This window comes from Thalassophryne amazonica, chromosome 7, assembly GCF_902500255.1.
Source record: "Thalassophryne amazonica chromosome 7, fThaAma1.1, whole genome shotgun sequence".
NCBI classification, from domain to species: domain Eukaryota; kingdom Metazoa; phylum Chordata; class Actinopteri; order Batrachoidiformes; family Batrachoididae; genus Thalassophryne; species Thalassophryne amazonica.
The window spans coordinates 28330108-28350286 of record NC_047109.1 but is presented as its reverse complement, the minus strand read 5'-3'; the positions used below and the strand labels follow the sequence as shown (position 1 = coordinate 28350286).

The 20179-nt window shown below is 39.7% G+C and overlaps 1 protein-coding gene across 1 annotated transcript in view; it reads left to right on the top strand.

Annotated features, from left to right (window-relative positions):
- LOC117513733 (adhesion G protein-coupled receptor B1-like) overlaps nucleotides 1-20179 on the top strand; it is a 712829-nt gene that overhangs the window by 537885 nt on the left and 154765 nt on the right. The window contains 1 exon segment of the mRNA XM_034173969.1: nucleotides 6223-6349. Coding sequence (XP_034029860.1) covers nucleotides 6223-6349 — 127 coding nt within the window.

Below are 20179 nucleotides of genomic sequence, written 5' to 3'. Positions count from 1 at the left end.
ATAGGAGCAGGAAAGAAAACAACACAGTCAGAGTGAGCAACACGAGGAGTCCATGTCAGGTTGGTCCAAAGAAATCAGAAACGTCAATGTTTCTGGCTGACATTGTGATTTTGTGTTGCCCCTGTTATTGTTGTCAACCCCATGGTGTGGGTCACACCCCATCCATTCATGCAGCATGCAACTCCAGAGCTCCCTGGTCCTCGGGCCCAGTCTCAGCAGCAATAACCCAGACAGAGAAAAAAGGCAATCAATCAGTTGGAATGAACAGCACCTAAGGCATTAGTTTCACTAGCAATAATTCAACAGAGAAGCAGAGAGGGTACAAATGAAAGCCCACCTCTGAACTTGAATAGCACAGTGGGGTAGTGGTTAGCACTGTTACCTCAGAGCAAGAAGGTTCTGGATTCATTTCTTGTCCAGTTCTTTCTGTGTGGAGTTTGCATGTTCTCCCCATGTTAGCGTGGTGTTCTGGGTTGCAGTGGCACACCGGTTCAGTGAACTGGAAACTTTAATTTGATCATAGATGAATAGGTTTGCCTGTATGTGTTGACCCTGGAATAGACAGGCGGCCTGTCCAGGGTGTACCCAGCCAATTGCTCAATGAATGTTTCAGCCTCTGCAGCCCTGAATTACAATAAGTGGGTATAGAAAATTAATGAAGTCCTGTGTTGGCCTTGAGGCCTGTTGGTGCCGGTGTTTACCCCTAGAGTCCAAACAGAAGATATGGAATTTTTGCTGTAGTTTGCCAGGAAACACGTGGAACAAAGTCGAGGAATTGCAGCATGTGTGTACAGCATTGCAGATGTCCAAATATATATGGGCCTAACTGCAATTCTAAGAGTTGATTCCATGACACATGATATATACATGGCAGGTATTTATTCTTGATTCGAGTACATGTGAGGCTGTTGGGAAGTCTAAACATTTCCCCAATTTTCTCCCAAACTGTAGGAAGCTGACTGACATTTTAAGTGTGCGCTATTGTCAGTGCCTGACAAATTAATGTGGGCTCCATGGCTGGGAGTAAATCTTGAGTCAAAACATGCATGCTGTTCAATCAGCTCAATGTAAATTCTTGTCACTCAAAAGATTTGTTTGTTAACTTTTGTTTTTTGTACTTTTAGATCGCTTTAAATTATTTCCTTCATTTCTTTGTGCAGTGAAGTGCAGCGGTATGAGGTCACTGAAATAGATTTTTAAAGAAAATGGCATGAACCTATTCCAAAATTCTGAGGTTTATCTCTGCACAAACAGTTATGACTGATGAGAAAATATTTTTGCCATAAATAATTCTGTGCAAATGGTTTATGAAGACCAGAGAGTGTGTACCAATTACAGCGGCATCACACTACTCAGCTTCAATGGTAAAGTCTACTCCAGAGTGCTGGAAAGGAGGGTTCGGCCGATAGTCAAACCTCTGAAGAGCAACAATGCGGGTTCCATCCTGGTCGTGGAACAACCAACCAGCTCTTCACGCTCACAAGATGTCCAGTAGTCCAGAGGCAAACACATTACATATGATTTTTAAGCACAACAGTCAGGAATTTTGTACAGTTCATTCACCGTCCATAACTTGAAAACTGATGCATATGACGGCTGCTATCTCTGCTAACTATGTGGTAGGTCCTGATTAAATTGTTACTGGAATAAGTATTGTTAACAAGAAATTATTAACATCATGTCAAATGAAACATTGGGTAAATGCATCTTGTTGATGTGTGTATAATCTGCATAGTCGGTGGGAGGGGCGGGGGGGCTCGAGTCTATCCGAGCAACCGTTGGGTGAGGGGTGAGGTACACCATGGACTGGCCACTAGTCTATCACTCTCATGCAGACCTCCAGTCAATGTAGAGTCACCAATTCACCTCACCTACATGTCTTTGGAAGTGACAGGAAGCCGGAGCACCTGCAGAGAACCACACAACCATGGGGAGAACATGCAAACTCTACACAGAAATGACAAGGTGGGAACTGAATCTGGGACCTTTTCACTGAGGCAATGAGTTTGCTAACCACTTGTACACTGAAAGAGGGCAGCACAATGACTTAGTGGTTAGCAAATTTTCTGTTGGATAAATATGAACTTCCATGACATTACACAAACCAGCTGAGAAGTATTTTTTTTTTTATTTGTTTTATTTTGTTTTTAAACAAGGCTTCTAATTTTAAATTAACATTGTACAAAATCCTAAAACACAACTGGATATTATGATTAAATTATTGCCTGTCGAACAGGAACCACCTTTCCTGTCATCATCTGCCATCTGTCACTGCAGTTGACAGTGATTCTCTTGTGATGACAGCAAGGGCTGTTATTGAATGGCCAAAATATGAAAGGAACATTTTTTGCCTGTGCCAAGTAAAGAAGGGACATCAGGATTATGTTTTTCACAGTGTAGACTGTACATACTTGGATCAGGTTGGGGAGTATGCAGTGTAGTTGCATATTCCTGAGGGATAACACCTTTCCAACACACCAGTCCCCAACCTCAGGTGGTTTAAAGCTGGGGAGGTACTTTCCCCAGGGCTGGAGGTCTAATCCTACCACCAACCATGTGGATCAATTTCTACATGCTGGGGCTTAACTGTAGACCCAGGTGCAGATTTTAGAATCATACCCAGTACAGAATTATTTGTTGGTCAGTTTAATGCTTGTGTACACTTGGACACAAAGACAGGAGAACCTGGCATTTAATCTCCTGACTCTTTGGCTGCTGGCCAGTCCATTCACCTATGGGCTTCCCTTCTTCAATATGGCTTGTGCTTCTTGAAAGCACTCATCTTTCTGAATTTTGGAAAGTGCCTCTTGAGCTGCGATGCGAGCTCCATACATGCAAAAACAGACATATTTGAATTTGTCTTTTTATGTGCCTCCATACCAAACATAAGCAGCGGAATACTCCTTTTAAACAGATGCTTACATTCACACAAATTAATATAACTTGAGATGATTTCTGTAGATCATTTTACAGACATTATAAAAGAGCTTTTTAATTGGCTGTAAGTAAGCTCTCACTTCACAGAAAACTGGACTTATTAGTATTTTATCTTGTTCCTGCTTGGTCAGGGGCACAGTCCCAGCCGGACCACACCACAGAACACCTCTCCAAATCAGGCCAGACCTGTGCCAATAGGCACATCTCGGCCACAGCCCAGAGCACAACTTTGCGGACCTAATGTGTTTGGTGCGGTCCAGAATATATCGTGTGAGTTCACCCAAAATGAACAATACTGTTGGTGCCTATTTTACTGTGGAAACAAAGCTTTTATATGATAAAATCCCATTCATATGGGCACTGCAGTGCTCTCTGTCATGCATGCCTGTACTATTTGTGTTGTGCTTTTTTAACCTAATTATGACACACGTCTTTGAGACAAATATCTCTGGGTGCATCTTGGAAAACCTGCAGCATGGGTGTGTTCCATAGAGCATTGTCCTTGGAGGGTTCACCCTTTAATTCCATCAGGCCAGAGTTGTAACAAGGTCGAAGAACAATTAAATAAAAACATGTCTGAAGGAAAGAACATGATTAAAGGAAACCTATCATCAAATGTTGAAGAAAGGATAAATGTAAATTTTTCAGACAGATCCAGATTTTCAACAAAATTTTTATAAAATCTTACAGAATCCATTATTGCTCAGCACCATTTTGGAACATCTCATAGAAGCTCAGACAGACAGAGCACAGAAGTGTGAATTCACGTGTCCTTGATGATACTCGATCTATCTTTTCAGAATGGCTATTTTTTAGTTTTAATGTCCAATCTAAGTTCAGTGTGTGGAGTTTTTCATCCTTGTGTACAGGAGTGGTAGATTAAATAATTTACTTATATTTATATAATGGCTGAGTGGATCCTTGTCATTTGATTGGTGTTTTGTATGTCATGTGACATGGATTATTCATCTTAATTGTGTTACATTGCATTTAGGGTGCAATTTGGTTCCATACATTTGATACCATTGCACTCTGTGCACGCTCACACACACACACACAACATGCACTCGTACGCACACGCAAGTGGGACGGCACTTAACTTCAAAACAAACATGGCAGAGTTTTTGTTCCTGACAGATGTAACTGAACCTCAAGCTACCAATAGCTACGAGTGCTAATGCAGTGAGCATACAAAATTATAACACAAGAAATTCACTCAATGGAAATACTGCAGGACAGACATCTTGGACGATCCATTGGGGCAATTAACAGCACAGCAAGCTGCATTATTACAGATATTTGTCATAAAAATGCTCAGAATGGACATACATAATCAGCAGCCACAGTGATCAGCCTCACCACACCTATTGACTGAAAGCAACCACGTCCTAAATATGCAAACCTTTATAGCTTAAAATATCTTTTTTATACCAGGCTGTAAACATGTTTATTCCACCTCTAAAGTTGGGTGTTTTAACATGGTCTTCGATAATAATGTGCTTCCTTTGGCAGCCAGCTTCTGTTTGGTAATTCAAGGAATTGTAGCTTTTTCCTTTTCAGGTTAGGCCTCGTTTTTTTTTATGGAACAGAAATTAGGGTTTGGTTGTAACAAAGGTTTTACATCAGATTGCCTTGAGACCTTTTTGGGCTTTTTTTAAAATCATGTGTTCAGGTTTGTTTGGAAAGACCATATAACAGACAATATCAAAGTATATTTCTCACCATGTTGCAGTCCATATGTATTTGGACATTGACAGTTTTTGTAATTGTGCCTCTGAAATGTTTCATGTCAACAGTGGAGGTGACATGAAACAATGAAGATGTGTTTGTTGTGTACACTGTCAACATTAATTCAAAAAGTGTAATTAAAACGTCACACTATTTAAGAATTACGACCATTTTCACAGTGCTTCCATTGTAGGAGCCCATTATGGACAACTAAACACAACAAAGATTATTATTATTATAAATCACCATTTTTACAGCCATTTTCTTCACACAAGTCAGAGGATGTAAACATGAAGATTTCACAGTCACTAAATACGCCTTGGTCTTAATTTATTTCAGTCATTAAAAATACAAACATCACAGTAAGGTCCCTTTGGCATCTCTCTTGTTTTCACTTAGGGTCAAAACAGTTTACTACACCGGATGCCCTTCCTGTCTCAACTCTATATTGGAGAATGGGCAGGGGTGGGGTTTGAACCGGGAACCTTCCACACTGGAAACAAGCAGACTTAACCTCTTGACCACATCATAGTGCAGCATGGCACTAAATCTGTCCAAAGCAGGCAGTTCATTAAAACTGAGTGTGCAAAAGGGAGACCAGTGAAGGCCCCCTTGATAAAGACGTTATAGATTTATGTGGCTGTGATTGGAGAAACTGTCCATTGTGCAACTTTTTTTTTTTCTCCTGTTGCATCCCCCGTGACACATGAAGCTGTGTGGAGTGGTGGAGTGGAACGAAGAAGACTTTTCATACAAGAAAACTGATTAAATCTAGGTTTGTGGCTGCTGTGTGTCTTCTGACAAACTGCAGCTGAAATTTTGGTGGCTTCCCTCACTTGTCTGACTCCTTTTTGGAGAACTGGCTCTAGACAGATGTACCATGCAGCACCATCCTGTTTGATGTACATGAGGTTGAAAACATATTCAGTTACTTGTTCATGTATCCATCTCCTGACTAAAGAAAACTGCTTTGAAAAGTAATGATTTAGTTTTGTTAAACTTACAGGGATGTACAGCTATGAATGCATAATTAATTAATTTGTGATGTGAATATTCATTTTACTGCTGTTAAGGGGCATATTTTTAGTTTAGTTTTTTTTTTTTATAAAAAGATGCCTCTTTTTTTAACAGCTGTCATAAATTCAAATGTGTAAAAGCTGAAGGTGACACAGACATTTTACAGCATGTTGTTTAAAAGAACAATATGAACAATAGAAAGCATTAAAGTAAATTTATCATTTAAATGTCAAAAATGTCTCCATAAGCCAGGAAGTGGCAGCGCAACAACAAACTCAAATGTTTGTGTTTTTAAATCGTTTTTGTGGTGAAAGTGCATGTGTCATGTGTAATGTCGCTGATTGTTTGAATAATGATGTTTAATGTGATGCAGACCGGCGCGCGCCGCCTCTCTGCCGCTCCTCCGCCGCGTCGCTCGCGCGGCAAAGCGGCGTCGCGGACGTCGTGTGAGCGGCAGAGAGGCGGCGCGTGTCGCGGCGGAACTACTCCTTTTCACCGCTCCCTGTGTGTGTGTGTGTGTGTGTGCTCTCTCCCGTGCAGCGCCTCTCTGCTGGGATCCTGGTCTGCCAGAGGCTGCAGAGCCGTGCTAGTCGACTCCATCCGAACCAAATGCGTGTGTGACCGACTGTCCACCTTCGCCATTTTAGCGCGGCTCAATCCAGACACGGTAAGTCCGGCAGCAGCCTGCTTCACTTTGACCTTAACGCTGTGTGAGTGTGCGTGCTGCTTTTTGTGTGTGTGAGAGACGGCATCAGTTGGCGTTTTTTCCTCCAAAGGGCGTCATTGTCGGTCGGAACCGACAGAACCTCTCCGTGCACGCGCTCTGCTGATGTTCATACATGATGTGCTGCTCATCAGCGCACCTGCATGCAGCTCTGGCCGCGCGCGTCTTTATTCCATGTGACGTTTGGGCATATCTGACCATCCGCGCGCACGTGTGTGTGTGTGTGTGTGTGTGTGTGTGTGTGTGTGTGTGTGTGTGTGTGTGTGTGTGTGTGTGTGTGTGTGTGTGTGTGTGTGTGCAGGCCTGAAGCACGCGGCGCTGCTGCACGCCTCTCCGGGAAGAAAGAGAGGCGTTATTGTTTAAGTAGAAGCGCACTCATTAGAGTGCAGGAGTGGCCAGTTAATGACAATTAGAGCAGCCTCCATTTTCACGCACCTCACATGTCAAATCCAACAAAGACGATCATTAAACAGGCCCAGAGGTTCAACAGACATCAGGACAAGATTAAAAAGACCTTTAGTCACAAATCAGGCCTCCAGTGGCAGAAGAATGTCTGTCTGTGTGTCATATATATCAGGGTTGTATAATCAGTGCATGTTCATTAACCAGAAATACAAAAACACAGCCACACACAGTGTTACTTTCTGAATCATTTTTCTATTCATGTTTTTTTTCAGTTATTTAAAGGACACTGTTCATGTTTTATTTAAATTGTTCAGTAAATTTATTATATCCTGTATCATATGTTCATTGCCCTCTGGAATCTGAAATTAAGTTCAATTTTTTAAGTTGCATTTAACAAGAGATTTTTTTCACCTTCTATTTGTACACATTGATTAGACAATAAAGGGGCCCTTCAGCTGCTCCCTTGTTTTCACTCAGGGTCCAATGAGGTGGATCTGCATGTTGATTTGGCACAAGTTTTATGCCGGTGTAACAGTTTTTATTATACATCTGGCTGAAATCCTTTGTTCTTATTGGCTGATTCGCGTGTAATAATTGCAATACTTTTCACAATAAATCATCCAAAGTGAACAGTAGCCACATTATTGACTGATTCTGCACCATTTTGGGCAACATTATGAGTGATTGTGGACCGATTTTGTCATAACGGGGCAACAATGTTTCGCGCAGGGGTGATGCGTCCGTGGATACTGGTTTGCGTCCGTGGATACTGATGGGATAAACACGGTTCTGTCCAAGAAAGAGTGAGAGTACTGCAAAAAGTATCAAGAAAAGTTCCGCACTGTTCAAGGAGTGTTTAGCGAAGGACGACGGGAAAGATTTGCATGGTGTTTCACCCGACGAGTTCAAGAAGCTTCCCACTGCCACACTTGACCATGAACTGGGACAGTTGTACGCATCAGTGTGCTCCAAGTCTGTCCAGAAGCTGAAACAAGTACCATGAACTCACTACGGTATGGGATATCCAGATACCTTAAGGATAAGGGTATTGACATTATGGGGAATCCTGAGTTTGAACAGGAAATGACTTAGCAAACTTTTCACACAATTGTAAAGATAAATTTATTAACTACACAGATGTATAATAAAACAAATGGTGACTGGTTTATTGGGCAGCATAATGGTGTCACCCCTCGGGATCATTGTTGCCCGCAGCGTTCAGCCTTGGGCAACAATGATCCTGAGGGGTGACATTCTATTATGCTGCCCAATAAACCAGTCACTGTTTGTATACCTTTTTTCCCCCCAGATAAGATATCTTACCCCCGGGGGAGTTGTCCTAGGATATCTTACCCCTCACCCTGGATATCGTACCCCCCAAATCTTGCAAAAACTTTGTTTTGGCAGGATATGTTTGTCAGTGTGTATGTATGTTTGTTTGTTTGTAATCATTGGATTTTTCAGCTTTAACTCACTGTGCAGCACACAGTTTACATCACAGACTCTTGCAACTTCACATTTAGCAGCCCTAGTCAGGTACCTTTCAGTACACAAAAGGATCAAGCTCAAGGTCATAGGTCAAGGTCACAGGAAGGTCAAACACTAAATTCAACTAAACAACTTTCCTGGTTGTAATTTTTGAAATTTTGCCTATACAAATTTGCCATGAACATAATGCCCATTACCTGGGATAAGAGATTGACCTTGACCTTCAGGGTTTTGCTTCAGGTCAAATGTCACCTAAATTAGGTCAAACTTCAGATTACAGTACAACATGTCGTGTAATACACCAAATTAATAATATTTTATGATTACATAAGTACTAGCAGAATATAGTTATATGATTACAAATAGTTAAACTTTAATTATAAGTAAACTGTTCATTACAGCAAACTATTGCTGTTATACTGATACTGGGTGTTGAAAAAGTAACATAAATATGTTGTTTGCTTATTGTCATACTGTCAGTATAATAAGTAAAGTGATTTTCGCAGGGTAGAGAAGCGTCTGTTCTAGGGACGTCGTTCTTTTGATCTTCACTTATTGTGGGCTCACTTGCCGTGTAGTTCAACACCAGTTGGGACTCTCATTCTTCATGCTACTAAAACTTGAACCAACTTTGCTGTAATATTTAGTGGATTAAAAATGATTTAAACACATCTTTATTCATTCTTTCCCCTGCCGAGCTGGTCTTCCAGTGAGAATCACACTGTTTCAAATAATCATATTTGTCAATTTCATGCTATATTTATATTATTCTGTTGATTCCTCTCTGCCACTCGTTATATTTATGACCTAGTTTGTACAAAAGAGATTTGAGAAAGGTGACAGACATTATAGGCCCCTCATTTTCATTATGTTTCTTAAACATATGTTTCTTTGCATACTATTTTGTCTGTGTGTATGTGTTTGTGGGTGTGTGTGCGCTATATTTATTTATTAACTTGTTTAAATATGTGTCTTAATGTTTTAACTGTATGTTTTAGTATACATCACATTGGCTCAGCTTTGGTTGTAGTAAAGTGCTTTATAAATAAAGATGGTATGGTACTGTGGGTTCTATAAATATACTGTCGATATTTTATGCAAAACTAAATTGGAGTATTTTCCATCACATTTCCAAATCAGGTCCATATATTTGTAGAGTATATTTGGAAGGGGGATTTAAAGATACTTCAGAATAGGAAATATTACTATTGTAAATAGCTGTAGATACATACAGAAAGAAAACCAATATCGTTCACGTCAATCAAACTGCTTCATCTGTGACCATAAAACAATATAGAGTTTAAAGGTTGTCCTGATTAGGCCTTATCAAGGTTTTGGTTAATCACTGCTGCCCTGTAGGAATGTTGCCTGTCAGGGTGGGTGGGAAGATTTCCAGGGTGAGGGGTAAGATATCTTAGGATAGGGGGGTAAGATATACTGTTACACCGGATACCCTTCCTGATGCAACTCCACATTATATGGAGAAATGTGACAGGGGAACCTTCCACATGGAAACCAAGTGCACTAACTGCTTGGCCGCCACTTCTGCAGCTAATTAGACAATAGACAATTTTTAATTTTTAATTTTGCATTGCAAGCATTTAAATGATAAACAATATATATATGTGACTTCCTAGTTGCATATGGAGCAGCCAAAAGACAAACAATAACAACAACAACATGCAAAGTAAACATGAGCACGCAATCCAAACCAACACACTGTAGTGCAAAAGAAGGCACATACAATGCTCTCCAAAGGTATTGGAACACTTGGTATTTCACTTGGTATTTGATTTTATTTCATCAAATCATTAAATCTAGGCTTGCATCTCAGATGTACCTTCTGGCAAATTGTAGCTGAGCTTTCAGGTCTTGTGTTTAATTAAATCCTCTTCTATACCACTTCATCATGAAGCCATATAACTGTGGATACAAAATGCAAAACATGCACTATGCACAATCTTCCAAATGCATCCAGAAAAGCCTATAACTTCTTCTAGGTTGTCTGTCTGTCTTGTTGGCTTTCCTCACTCTTCTCCTTTGTAAACAGTCACTCAGTTTTTGAAAACTGTCTACTCCACACAGATTTACCATAGAATGCTGTACTGTTTATATTTCTTCATAACTGATGTAAATGAAGTCCAAGACATATTCAGTGACTTGGAAATGTTCATGTATCCAGCCCCTGACCTGTCTGAAGAAAACTTGCAATAAAACAAATTATTTTCAGGTATTAAACCAAAGCGTTCCATTACATATGCATCCCATCATCTTGGCTTTTGTTTTGTTTTTTATTATTATTATTTTTATCAAGTTGTAGAGATTTGCTTTCAGCTTGAGTTTAAGGAAGATAATTTTATTTTTTTTTTTCTTCTATTTGAAATGGCATAAACAGATTAAACTGTACGAAATACCAAGTGTTCCGATACTTTCGGAGGGCACTGTAAGGCTGAACAACTTCTGTGACACAAGGCCATTTAGGACCTTATAAGTCAGCAACAGATCCTGAAAATCTGCTCTTAAATTCACAGTAAACCAATGAAGGAAGGCCAAAACAGGTGTAATACCAAATGTACTGGTTCCAGTCAAAACTCTAGCAGCCATATTTTGAATCTTCTGCAGACAACTACAACTCTAATGTGACAAACCAGAAAATAATTACAATAAACAATTCTGGAAGGCACAGAGGCATGGATCATAATCTCAGCATCTGCCATTCTCAATCCAGGTCTAATCGTTGCAATACTGTGCAATTGAAAATGAGCAGTTTTGACCGTCTGTCTAATGTGGAGGTCTTAAAAGTGTTGGATCAGAAATCACATCAAGATTTCTCATATTTTCAGTAGGAAGATTCACCCAGTCACCCAGTGACAGTGTTAATTCCTCATACATATGTCTGTGTTTAGCAGGGCCAACAACAATCATTTCAGATGTCTCTGAGTTCAAAAGTAGAAAATTTGAGGGCATCCAATTTTTTACTGCAGCCAATCAAGCCTCTAGTTTAGCAATATAAGAGTCTTTATCAAGCATGTGTGTCTGGATGTCATCAGCATAACAGTGAAAATCAAATAAATAGCTATGTATAATCAGACCAAGAGGTTCCACATGCAGAGAAAATAACAGCAGACACAAAACAGAACCATGAGGTACCCCATACTTCATCTCTGAGAACTCAGATCGTGTGCCATTATGTGCCAACACTGCAGTTGACCCAGCATGTAATGAATATAAATCAGTGTTATATACGTCCATTCATTGTTCAATAGGAAACCAAAAATAAAAAAAAAGTATAGAAAAAACATTATTTTTTTCATTATTTGTTTCCAAACCGAAAATTAGAACATAATAAATAGTGACTTGTTTTCTGATTTATTTATTTTTTCTCAAATCAAAGATGGGGCAGGACAAGCTCTCTGATCCAATGTTGGGTTTTATTGAATTGATGCAAGAGGAGTGACCTGAAGTGACTGCATCAGTGGGAAGTTTAAAAAATCAATAAACAGTATTAAAGGGACCTGGAAAACAATCAGTGAACTATTTAAACAGAAAACATGTTCATCAAAATATCCATCATCTTTTTCAGATGGATCTAGAGGTTTCTCTGATCCCTTTGACATTGCTTGCAAATTTCATAATTTCTTTTCAAATGTTGGTGCTTGCAAAGAAAATTGACTCCATAAATATGAATCTGGTTGATTACATCAAAGGTTCATTTCCTTCTGTGGGTGAATTTAAACCCACAAATTCCAATGAGGTTTGTGAAATCATTGCTGGACTACGTCCATCTGCAGCTGGCCATGATGGAATAGGTACATCTATTGTTAAATCTGTTATACATGAAATTTCTGAACCACTTACACATTTTTTTCTTTGTCTTTGAAAACGGGCATAGTACCTTCTGATTTATAAATTGCTGAAATCATACCTTTGTTTAAACAAGGTGATTTTGCATCTTTTTCAAATTATCACCCTATTTCAGTTTTGCCATGTTTTTCAAAGACCCTGAGAAACTTGTTTATAAAAGATTAAATAATCATTTGCTTAAAAACTCAATTTTATATAATTATTAATTTGGATTTCAGAAAAATCATTCAACTTATATGGCTTTGATCGAACTATTGGATAGAATTAATTTAGCTTTGGAAAATAATGAATTTGGTATTTGTGTGTTCTTAGATCTCTCAAAAGCATTTGATACAGTAAATCATGAAATTTTGCTCTCAAAGTTAAACAAATATAGATTTAAGGCAACTGTACATACATGGCTTAGTAATTATTTATCTGAGAGAAAACAGAATGTTTTTTTCTAAATCTGGAATCAGATATCAATTCTATAGAGTGTAGAGTACCTCAAGCTTAAATTTTGGGACCGTTATTGTTTACAATATATATTAATGATTTTGCATCTATTTCTACTACTACATTCCCATTGTTGTTTGCTGATGATACTAATCTTTTTATTTACAGCAAAGATATAGATGGTTTGGTTAGTATCTTAAATAACAATCTTTTGAATTATTCAATCCGGTTCAAAGCCCATAGATTATCGTTGAATATAAAAAAGTCTAATTTTATGTTATTTGCTGGCAATAAAAAATGTAATTATGGTCTAATTAAAATTTGCATTGATAATGAAGTAATATCAAGGGTTTCATCTACATGTGTCTTGGGTGTGTGGATAGATGAGAAACTGTCTTGGAAAGAACATATTGATCATGTTTGTAAAAAAAATAAATAAATAACCAAGTTAGGAATCATAAGCAAAATAAGACATTTAGTACATCACAAATGTCTTCTAACATTATGTTATAGTTTAGTTTATCCATATTTAAGTTATTGCAATATTGTATGGGGAAGTACCTTTGCAACCATATATAAGCAAAATATTTCTTCTACAGAAAAAAATGTTCAGATAGCTACTCGTTCGAATCCTTGTGCTCCAAGTGCACCTCTGTTTTTTAAATTGCAGCTCTTAAATATCTTCCATATAAATAGTTTCCTGACCTGTACTTTTGTTTTCAGAGCTCTCTGTGATATCAAGTGGCCTTCCTTCATTAAATATTGTTTTGTGCATAACCATCAAATTCATAATTATCTGACCAGGCAGGCTGCACATTTGCATTTACCTTTGCATAGAGCGACTCGTTATCAGCATCACATCAAATATCATGGTGTTAAATCTCGGAATGATATGGTTCGTCTTGTAAATCCATACATCACTTTATATAGATATAAAAGTGGACTAAAAACAATGATCCTGCAGGAGTATTTACAATGACTTGTTTATATTATCTGGATAAACGGGTGTAATTCTGTTGTATACTGCTGTGCTATGTTTGTTTTGTTCAGGAGTGGGTTTTCGATAAGCCTTTTTGGCTTCCACCACTCCCTTGCACATTATTCATATTGTATTTTTCTCTCTCTCTCTCTTTTATTGTTTTATGTTTATACATTATTTTTGTATGAGTTTTATTTTTGTGCTAAATAAGCAAATCAAGTGTAATTTTCTTAACAGGGTAATGCAGGCCAGTTAACATAAAGCGGTGTTTCTGTACACCTCCTAGTCATCAGACAGAAAACAAAGATGAGGGTATTATTAGATTTTTTTTTTATTATTTGGTTTGTGTGTACAATCTACACAGATGTTTTTATGTAGTAGGATTGTATTCCACTGAGTGTGATTCAAGTTTGATTTTCTTAAGTACTGAAGAACCTGTTCACTGATGTCCACAAAGCTGAAAGATGTATCCTGTTTTCAAAAGCCATTTCCTACAACTTCATGTCCACATCTTAGGGCCCCTTTACACATACTTGTAGTACGAATGTGGTCGACTTGCACATGAATTGCACATGAAGCAGGAATCATATGCAATATGTGTAAAATCGGAGCTGCTTCCAACGCGTCGTACACCTGTTGCTACAACTGTTTGCACACAACAGTGGCTGAAAGACAGAATGTGTCCTGAGAGAGCCCATTCGATCCCTCTCGCAGCAGGTGTCGGCCAAATTCCAGGTGACACACAAAAACATCTAACACTGCTCGCTTGGCACTTAGAAAATGTGTGGCCATTTGTGCTATTAGCATGACAACAGTCAGCAGACGATCACTTTAGAGCTGGTGGTGAAATTTGTCTAAGTGCCCCCACGACTGTGGAGTTGCCGAGTACACATGTGTACAGCAGCGGCTGTTGGCAACTCTGGTCCTGGATGTCACAGCTGCAGAACACATACCGTGTTTTGACGGACATGCACGTGTGTGTGCTTGCTGTCCTCACGTGGAAATACATAAAAACATTTATCGCTTTTGCGATGGGCTGGAGAGCACGCACATTGACAGGCTGCCCTAGCTGAAATGGGCCATCAGTTCATGTGGACACGCAGCAGGTGATCTGAATGTTACGTCTGTCTGACAGGACACGCATATCCTGTGAGTGGCACACCGCAGGACTATATGACAATCCAACAGTGCGACAAATACACCACTTTCAGTCATGTGTCAGCAGAAATACGCTGTAACAAATGACGTTTGGTCAGTTATCATGTTTTTTTCTCTTTTTAAAAAAATATGTTTATGTCCTTGTTGAGTTTAGGCATTTTTCCTCATCTTTTACAGGACAGCAATGGTAGCACAGTGGTAAAGTTTCTGGCTGGGAATCAGAGCTTTTGAATCCCGTGGGTGGCATGTTTTTTTTTTTTTTCACAGCAGCTGCACAATGTGGTTACACATATTCCAGCTGCTCAATTTCAATTTATTTTCATTTATATAGTGCCAAATCACAACAAAGTTGCCTCAAGGTGCTTCACACAAGTAAGGTCTAACCATACCAACCCCTCGCACTGTGATCCCGCTGCAACAGTTTCATGCATGCTTGTGCACAACACCGACGCGTGCATGAAACCGTCGCATCGGGTTCGTTCACACCTGCCCGTCAGCTTGATGTTTTCATTGTTCGCTCATACGAGCTGTTCCGCCATGATTTGCCCTGATTTGTACTTATTCATACTATGTGTGACGGGGCCGTTAACCAAATTGAGCTCTCAGAGACCAGATCATTTATACAGGGTCAAATCAAAAGTCATTTCAAGGAGCTATATGTGAGCAAGGTCTAGACCAGTCCTCTAGGGTACTTTCCCGGCAGGTTTTACTTCTCTCTACTCCACACACAGCTAATTATCTCAGGTGTGTTCAGCCCATCAAAAGCTGGGAAACACCAGTGTTAATTGACCAGGTGTGATTAGAGCAGGTACACATGGAAAATATGCAGGGCAGGTGCCCTCCAGTCTTGGAGAGGTCTGGTCTTGACCTTACTGTGTGCATGAACAAGCATATACTTATTCCATGCTTAAAAAAGGACAACTGCATGTGAATGCAAATATTTTTCTATGCATTCTAAAAAAAAGTTTTGACAGGAAAATCATTGGTTGTACAATAATAGGAATTTTTCTGCATATGTTATTAGCATTAGCAACATAATAACACTTACAGGGGACATTACAAAGCTTCAGTGTCACCGAGAGTGCAGTGTTAATATGCCATTCACACCCTCAATCTAAGCTGTTTGTCATTGTGTGCTTTTTGACCGTGTTTGCTTATGTTATGGTCAACAAGGTGGTAATGCTTCTAGCCCAGTTTCTTTGTCTGCTAGCAAGATATCGCTACATCGGTGGTTTCCAGTGTCATTTTGTGAACAGAGTCTAGATATTTTGGAGTAGGTGTTGTATTTTTTCAATTTATTAGAGGGGCTATATTGGGCTTGTTTGAAGCTTCTGTGACATAAATCACAGAAGACCACATGTCGACTTCTGCTTCCTTGGGGAGACAAGCCCATGTGGTTTCTAGGACAAAGAATGTGATTCCCTGTTCTTGTTCACCCAATCCATTGTTCTTTCAAACTCCACCCTGTAAAACGAATCTGAATCCGAGCATGTTTTTTGATTGTGAGGAGGGAGTGACATTGATTTGATAACCTGAACATCGGGCTGATTGGCTGAGAGGTCTCCTCTGTCTAATTGTCGCACAAGCAGAGTGACTTTGGAGGAGAAAATAATGTTGACCGTTGAAAATGTTAGACTTCACCACCAAGTGTTCTTCTGTTTAGAACAGAAACAACTCTTCACTTCCTCAAGTTTTGTAAATTATTTACATTTCCTCCTTCACTTTTTCAAGGTTCTCCCCAGACAGTGGAATACCAGTGCCACACCACTATATTGCTACGCAGGGCCACTATACTGTGGTGTCATCTTGCTATGGTTTTTTTGATTGACAATTTATTCATCAATCTTCCTCAAAGCCGTTTAAAGATATCAATCATGACTCACCTTTCTGCTGATTAAAGTCGCTAACCATGACTCTTGTCTATTATCACAGGAAAAAAATGAGAATCGTCCGCCATGTCACACCGGACAGTTTTTATTTGTTCCTCATTAACGTGCCTTTTTCATGGGACAGTGCACAATGCGGTTCTCTGGCGTGGACTGGACTATTAAGATCTCATGCGTTGCCGGTTCATAAACTGAAGTTACGGCCCCTCATTGAAAGGGAAAAAATAATAATAACAATAATAATGTCCTCCACGTGTTGTTATGGGACGTGACTGATTAAGCACTTATCCTTCAAATGCTGTAAATTTCTGCCACCGCCACCATTGTCCAGGTGTTTGCTTGCTTCGGGCTGTCAACTGCAGCATGTTTGAAGTTCGGTTGCCATGGAAAATCACGAACAAATACAAACTCTCTTACTATGAGAAAACAAGAGTAACATGATGGTGATGACACGCTGTTTGCTAACTCATCCCCAATGAAATTATCCCGGTACTGGTAGCTCATTTTACAAGCGAAAACTCTCCATTTATTTTGGAATTTGCTAACTCCCCATAAGTCAATGGGGACCCCATTGACTTTTTATTGGAATGTCTATATAAATGACTGTTTTAGGGTTGTTCATATTTAGTACACTCTCTAATATAGTTGTCCATAATCTAATGTAGTAAGGTATGGAATTTGATATTTATTTTACCAAAAAGTAGGCAAAAAACACACCGATTACCTTGTCTTTTGCATCATGTAAAATGCACGGTACCTTTTATTTCTTTGCATTTTATTTCCTTGCATTTCATTTCTTTGCATCAAATATGAAAAAAGTAATAATAATATGGAATACATATTGTGATACAAATAATATGTATTGCAACATGGCAGAATAGTCATAGCATCACAGTATTCCATAATGAATCTATATCAGGGTGTTCAGACATCTCAGAGATATGATCTTCACTGTCTCATGCTGACTCATCTCCATCAATGGTGCTATTTTCATCCTTACTCTGGGCATCAGGAATCAGTTTCAGGACTTGTGCAGCTGTAAATCTGGCTGTTCGAGGTCTGTTGGTCATGCTTCACTGCTAAACAGTAAATATAATGATTAGAATCAGCAAATTACAATACCATCTGAAGCTATGATGTCAAAAATGTAAAAGATCTCCCTGGGGTCATAAGTGACCCCGCATAAGTTTGGATTATAACTGCCACACGGATCGGTTGATACCTTGCAAAATTCTATGAGCACATGCAGGACAAATAAACTGACAAATTAATGGCAGGAAACCTTTTTCCCATTTGAATTGGAGAAATGGTGCACAAACATATATGCCTAGTGTCGTATATGACCTCACTCAGTCACTTGAGGGTTAAGTACCTGATTGACCAATATTTTGGAAACATGGTATGTAAAAGGTTAAAACATCATGGTCTAATTAAGTTAATTCCAGAGCTATTTGGTATATTTAGAGTGGAGATTGCTGTTGTGCAAAACAGTCTATCATAAGAAGAATTTGGTGTTGGAGAATTTCTCTTAAGTTGTATATTTAGAGGACTGAAGGGGAAAGTTGAAGGAAATGGCCTCCATTTATAGTTGAAACAGTCAACATGCTAGAGCTTTCTCCTCTGGAGGACCTACACCATGGCCTCAGGTGATAGTTGCCAACAGCACCCCTATACTAAAAATTTCTGGGGAGAACTCTGCTTTTTAGAAGTGCCTCAAATCATCATAGTATTTCACACAGCCTCAAAGTTTTTAGCAAGTTTTACACAAATCAGTTTATGAGTAAAATGTCTTAACTTGCAATATAAAAAGGAAAAAAGTAAACCAAAGCACTCCTCTAGTCTGAGCAATCCTCTAATGTAGCCTGCACATGCGTAAACCCAGTGTCGCAGTCTGATCAGTCCCCCTGCGTTCACTGAGAATGTGTCATGTTGGAGCGTTAGCAGCAATTAACAGATTATCGCCTCGTTTCTGCCTAAAACTGACTTTAGGTAGAATGATTTAATCATCTGTCATCTGTTGGTTAATAATCACATTATTCCCTTTGGTCGGTAGAGAGTCAGACTCAGAGAGTCAATCTCAGATACGCTGGTGTCGCACTCTGATTGGCCCCCTGTCTTTTATTATGAATTATTACTGAATTTATGTGGAAATGATTGTTGTACAACAACTTCAGAGATCTGTCGCTGAGATAGATGATGACTGGTGTGCAGTTTCAAGCAGAAACAAGGCCATAATTGGCAAATCGCTGCTGATGCTCCGAAAAGATTCATGCACAGTGAAGGCAGAGAGACGGATCAGAAGGGGGACTGCTGAGCCCGACACCGGGACGAAGTCACGAGTGTGTATGTGTGTGTGTGTGTATGTGTGTATATATATGTATATATATATATATTTCCATGATTTTCCTTTACGAGGTCTGTTAGAAAAGTAACGGACCTTTTTATTTTTTGCAAAAACTATATGGATTTGAATCATGTGAGATTGCATCAGCCAAGCTTGATCCTTCGTGCGCATGCGTGAGTTTTTTCACGCCTGTCGGTTGCGTCATTTGCCTGTGAGCACGCCTTGTGTGAGGAGTGGTCCAGCCCCCTCGTCGGATTTTCATTGTCAGGAAATTGGCTGATCGACTGCCGCTTTGCTACATCAAAATTTTTTCAGAAAGTGTGAGAGACAGCCAAGTGGAAACCATTTGGAAAATTCAGATGGCTTTCGGTGAAGATCTTATGGGGATCACACAGATTAAGGACACAACTGGATTAAAGACGGCCCACAGCGGCGGATGGCGCGCCGCGCACCGACCGGCTATCGACAGGCACAAAGGACCAGATCATTTCTAAAGTGAACGCTTTGTTGATCCGGGATGTCGTCTGACTAAATGGCAAGACAGCTGGACATAGCACTTTTTCGTCACATTCCACTGTTACAGGAGTTTCTGTAATGGAAAGAGGATCAGAGAAATTCATCACGGAGCCGCTCATGGCGCGGGACGAAAGCATCTCCGTGTTGGTCTCACAGGACAAGCCCTAACATGCCCAGCTCTTGCACCATTCGAAAGATTCAGACGGCTTTCGGTGGCTTTTCAGTCGTGTGACTATCCGAGAAATTGTGGACGAGCTGGACATGCCACAACATGTCCTGTGAGGCTTCATCACGGCGTTGCTTTTTGTTCTGTGCCCTGCGCCTCCGTCCCGACGCGCGTATTCCGCCGCACGTCTTTTCATGCCGAAAAAGTGCTGATGTCAAACTCTTCTGCCATTTCTGTGGTAGTCAGACGACGTCCCGGATCAACAAAGCGTTTACTTTGGAAATCAACGGCACATTCCACTGTTACAGGAGATTTTTGTCATGTTCAAACCGTATAATGCACAGCTTCTTGTTGTTTAATCCTTACATATATATATATACACACACACACACACACACACACACACACACACACACACACACACACACACACACACACACACACACACACACACACACACACACACGGGTTCTGCCAAAAAATAAATACAAATTACAGTGTCGGTTCCTCCAGACTCAGTTTTTTCGTTCGT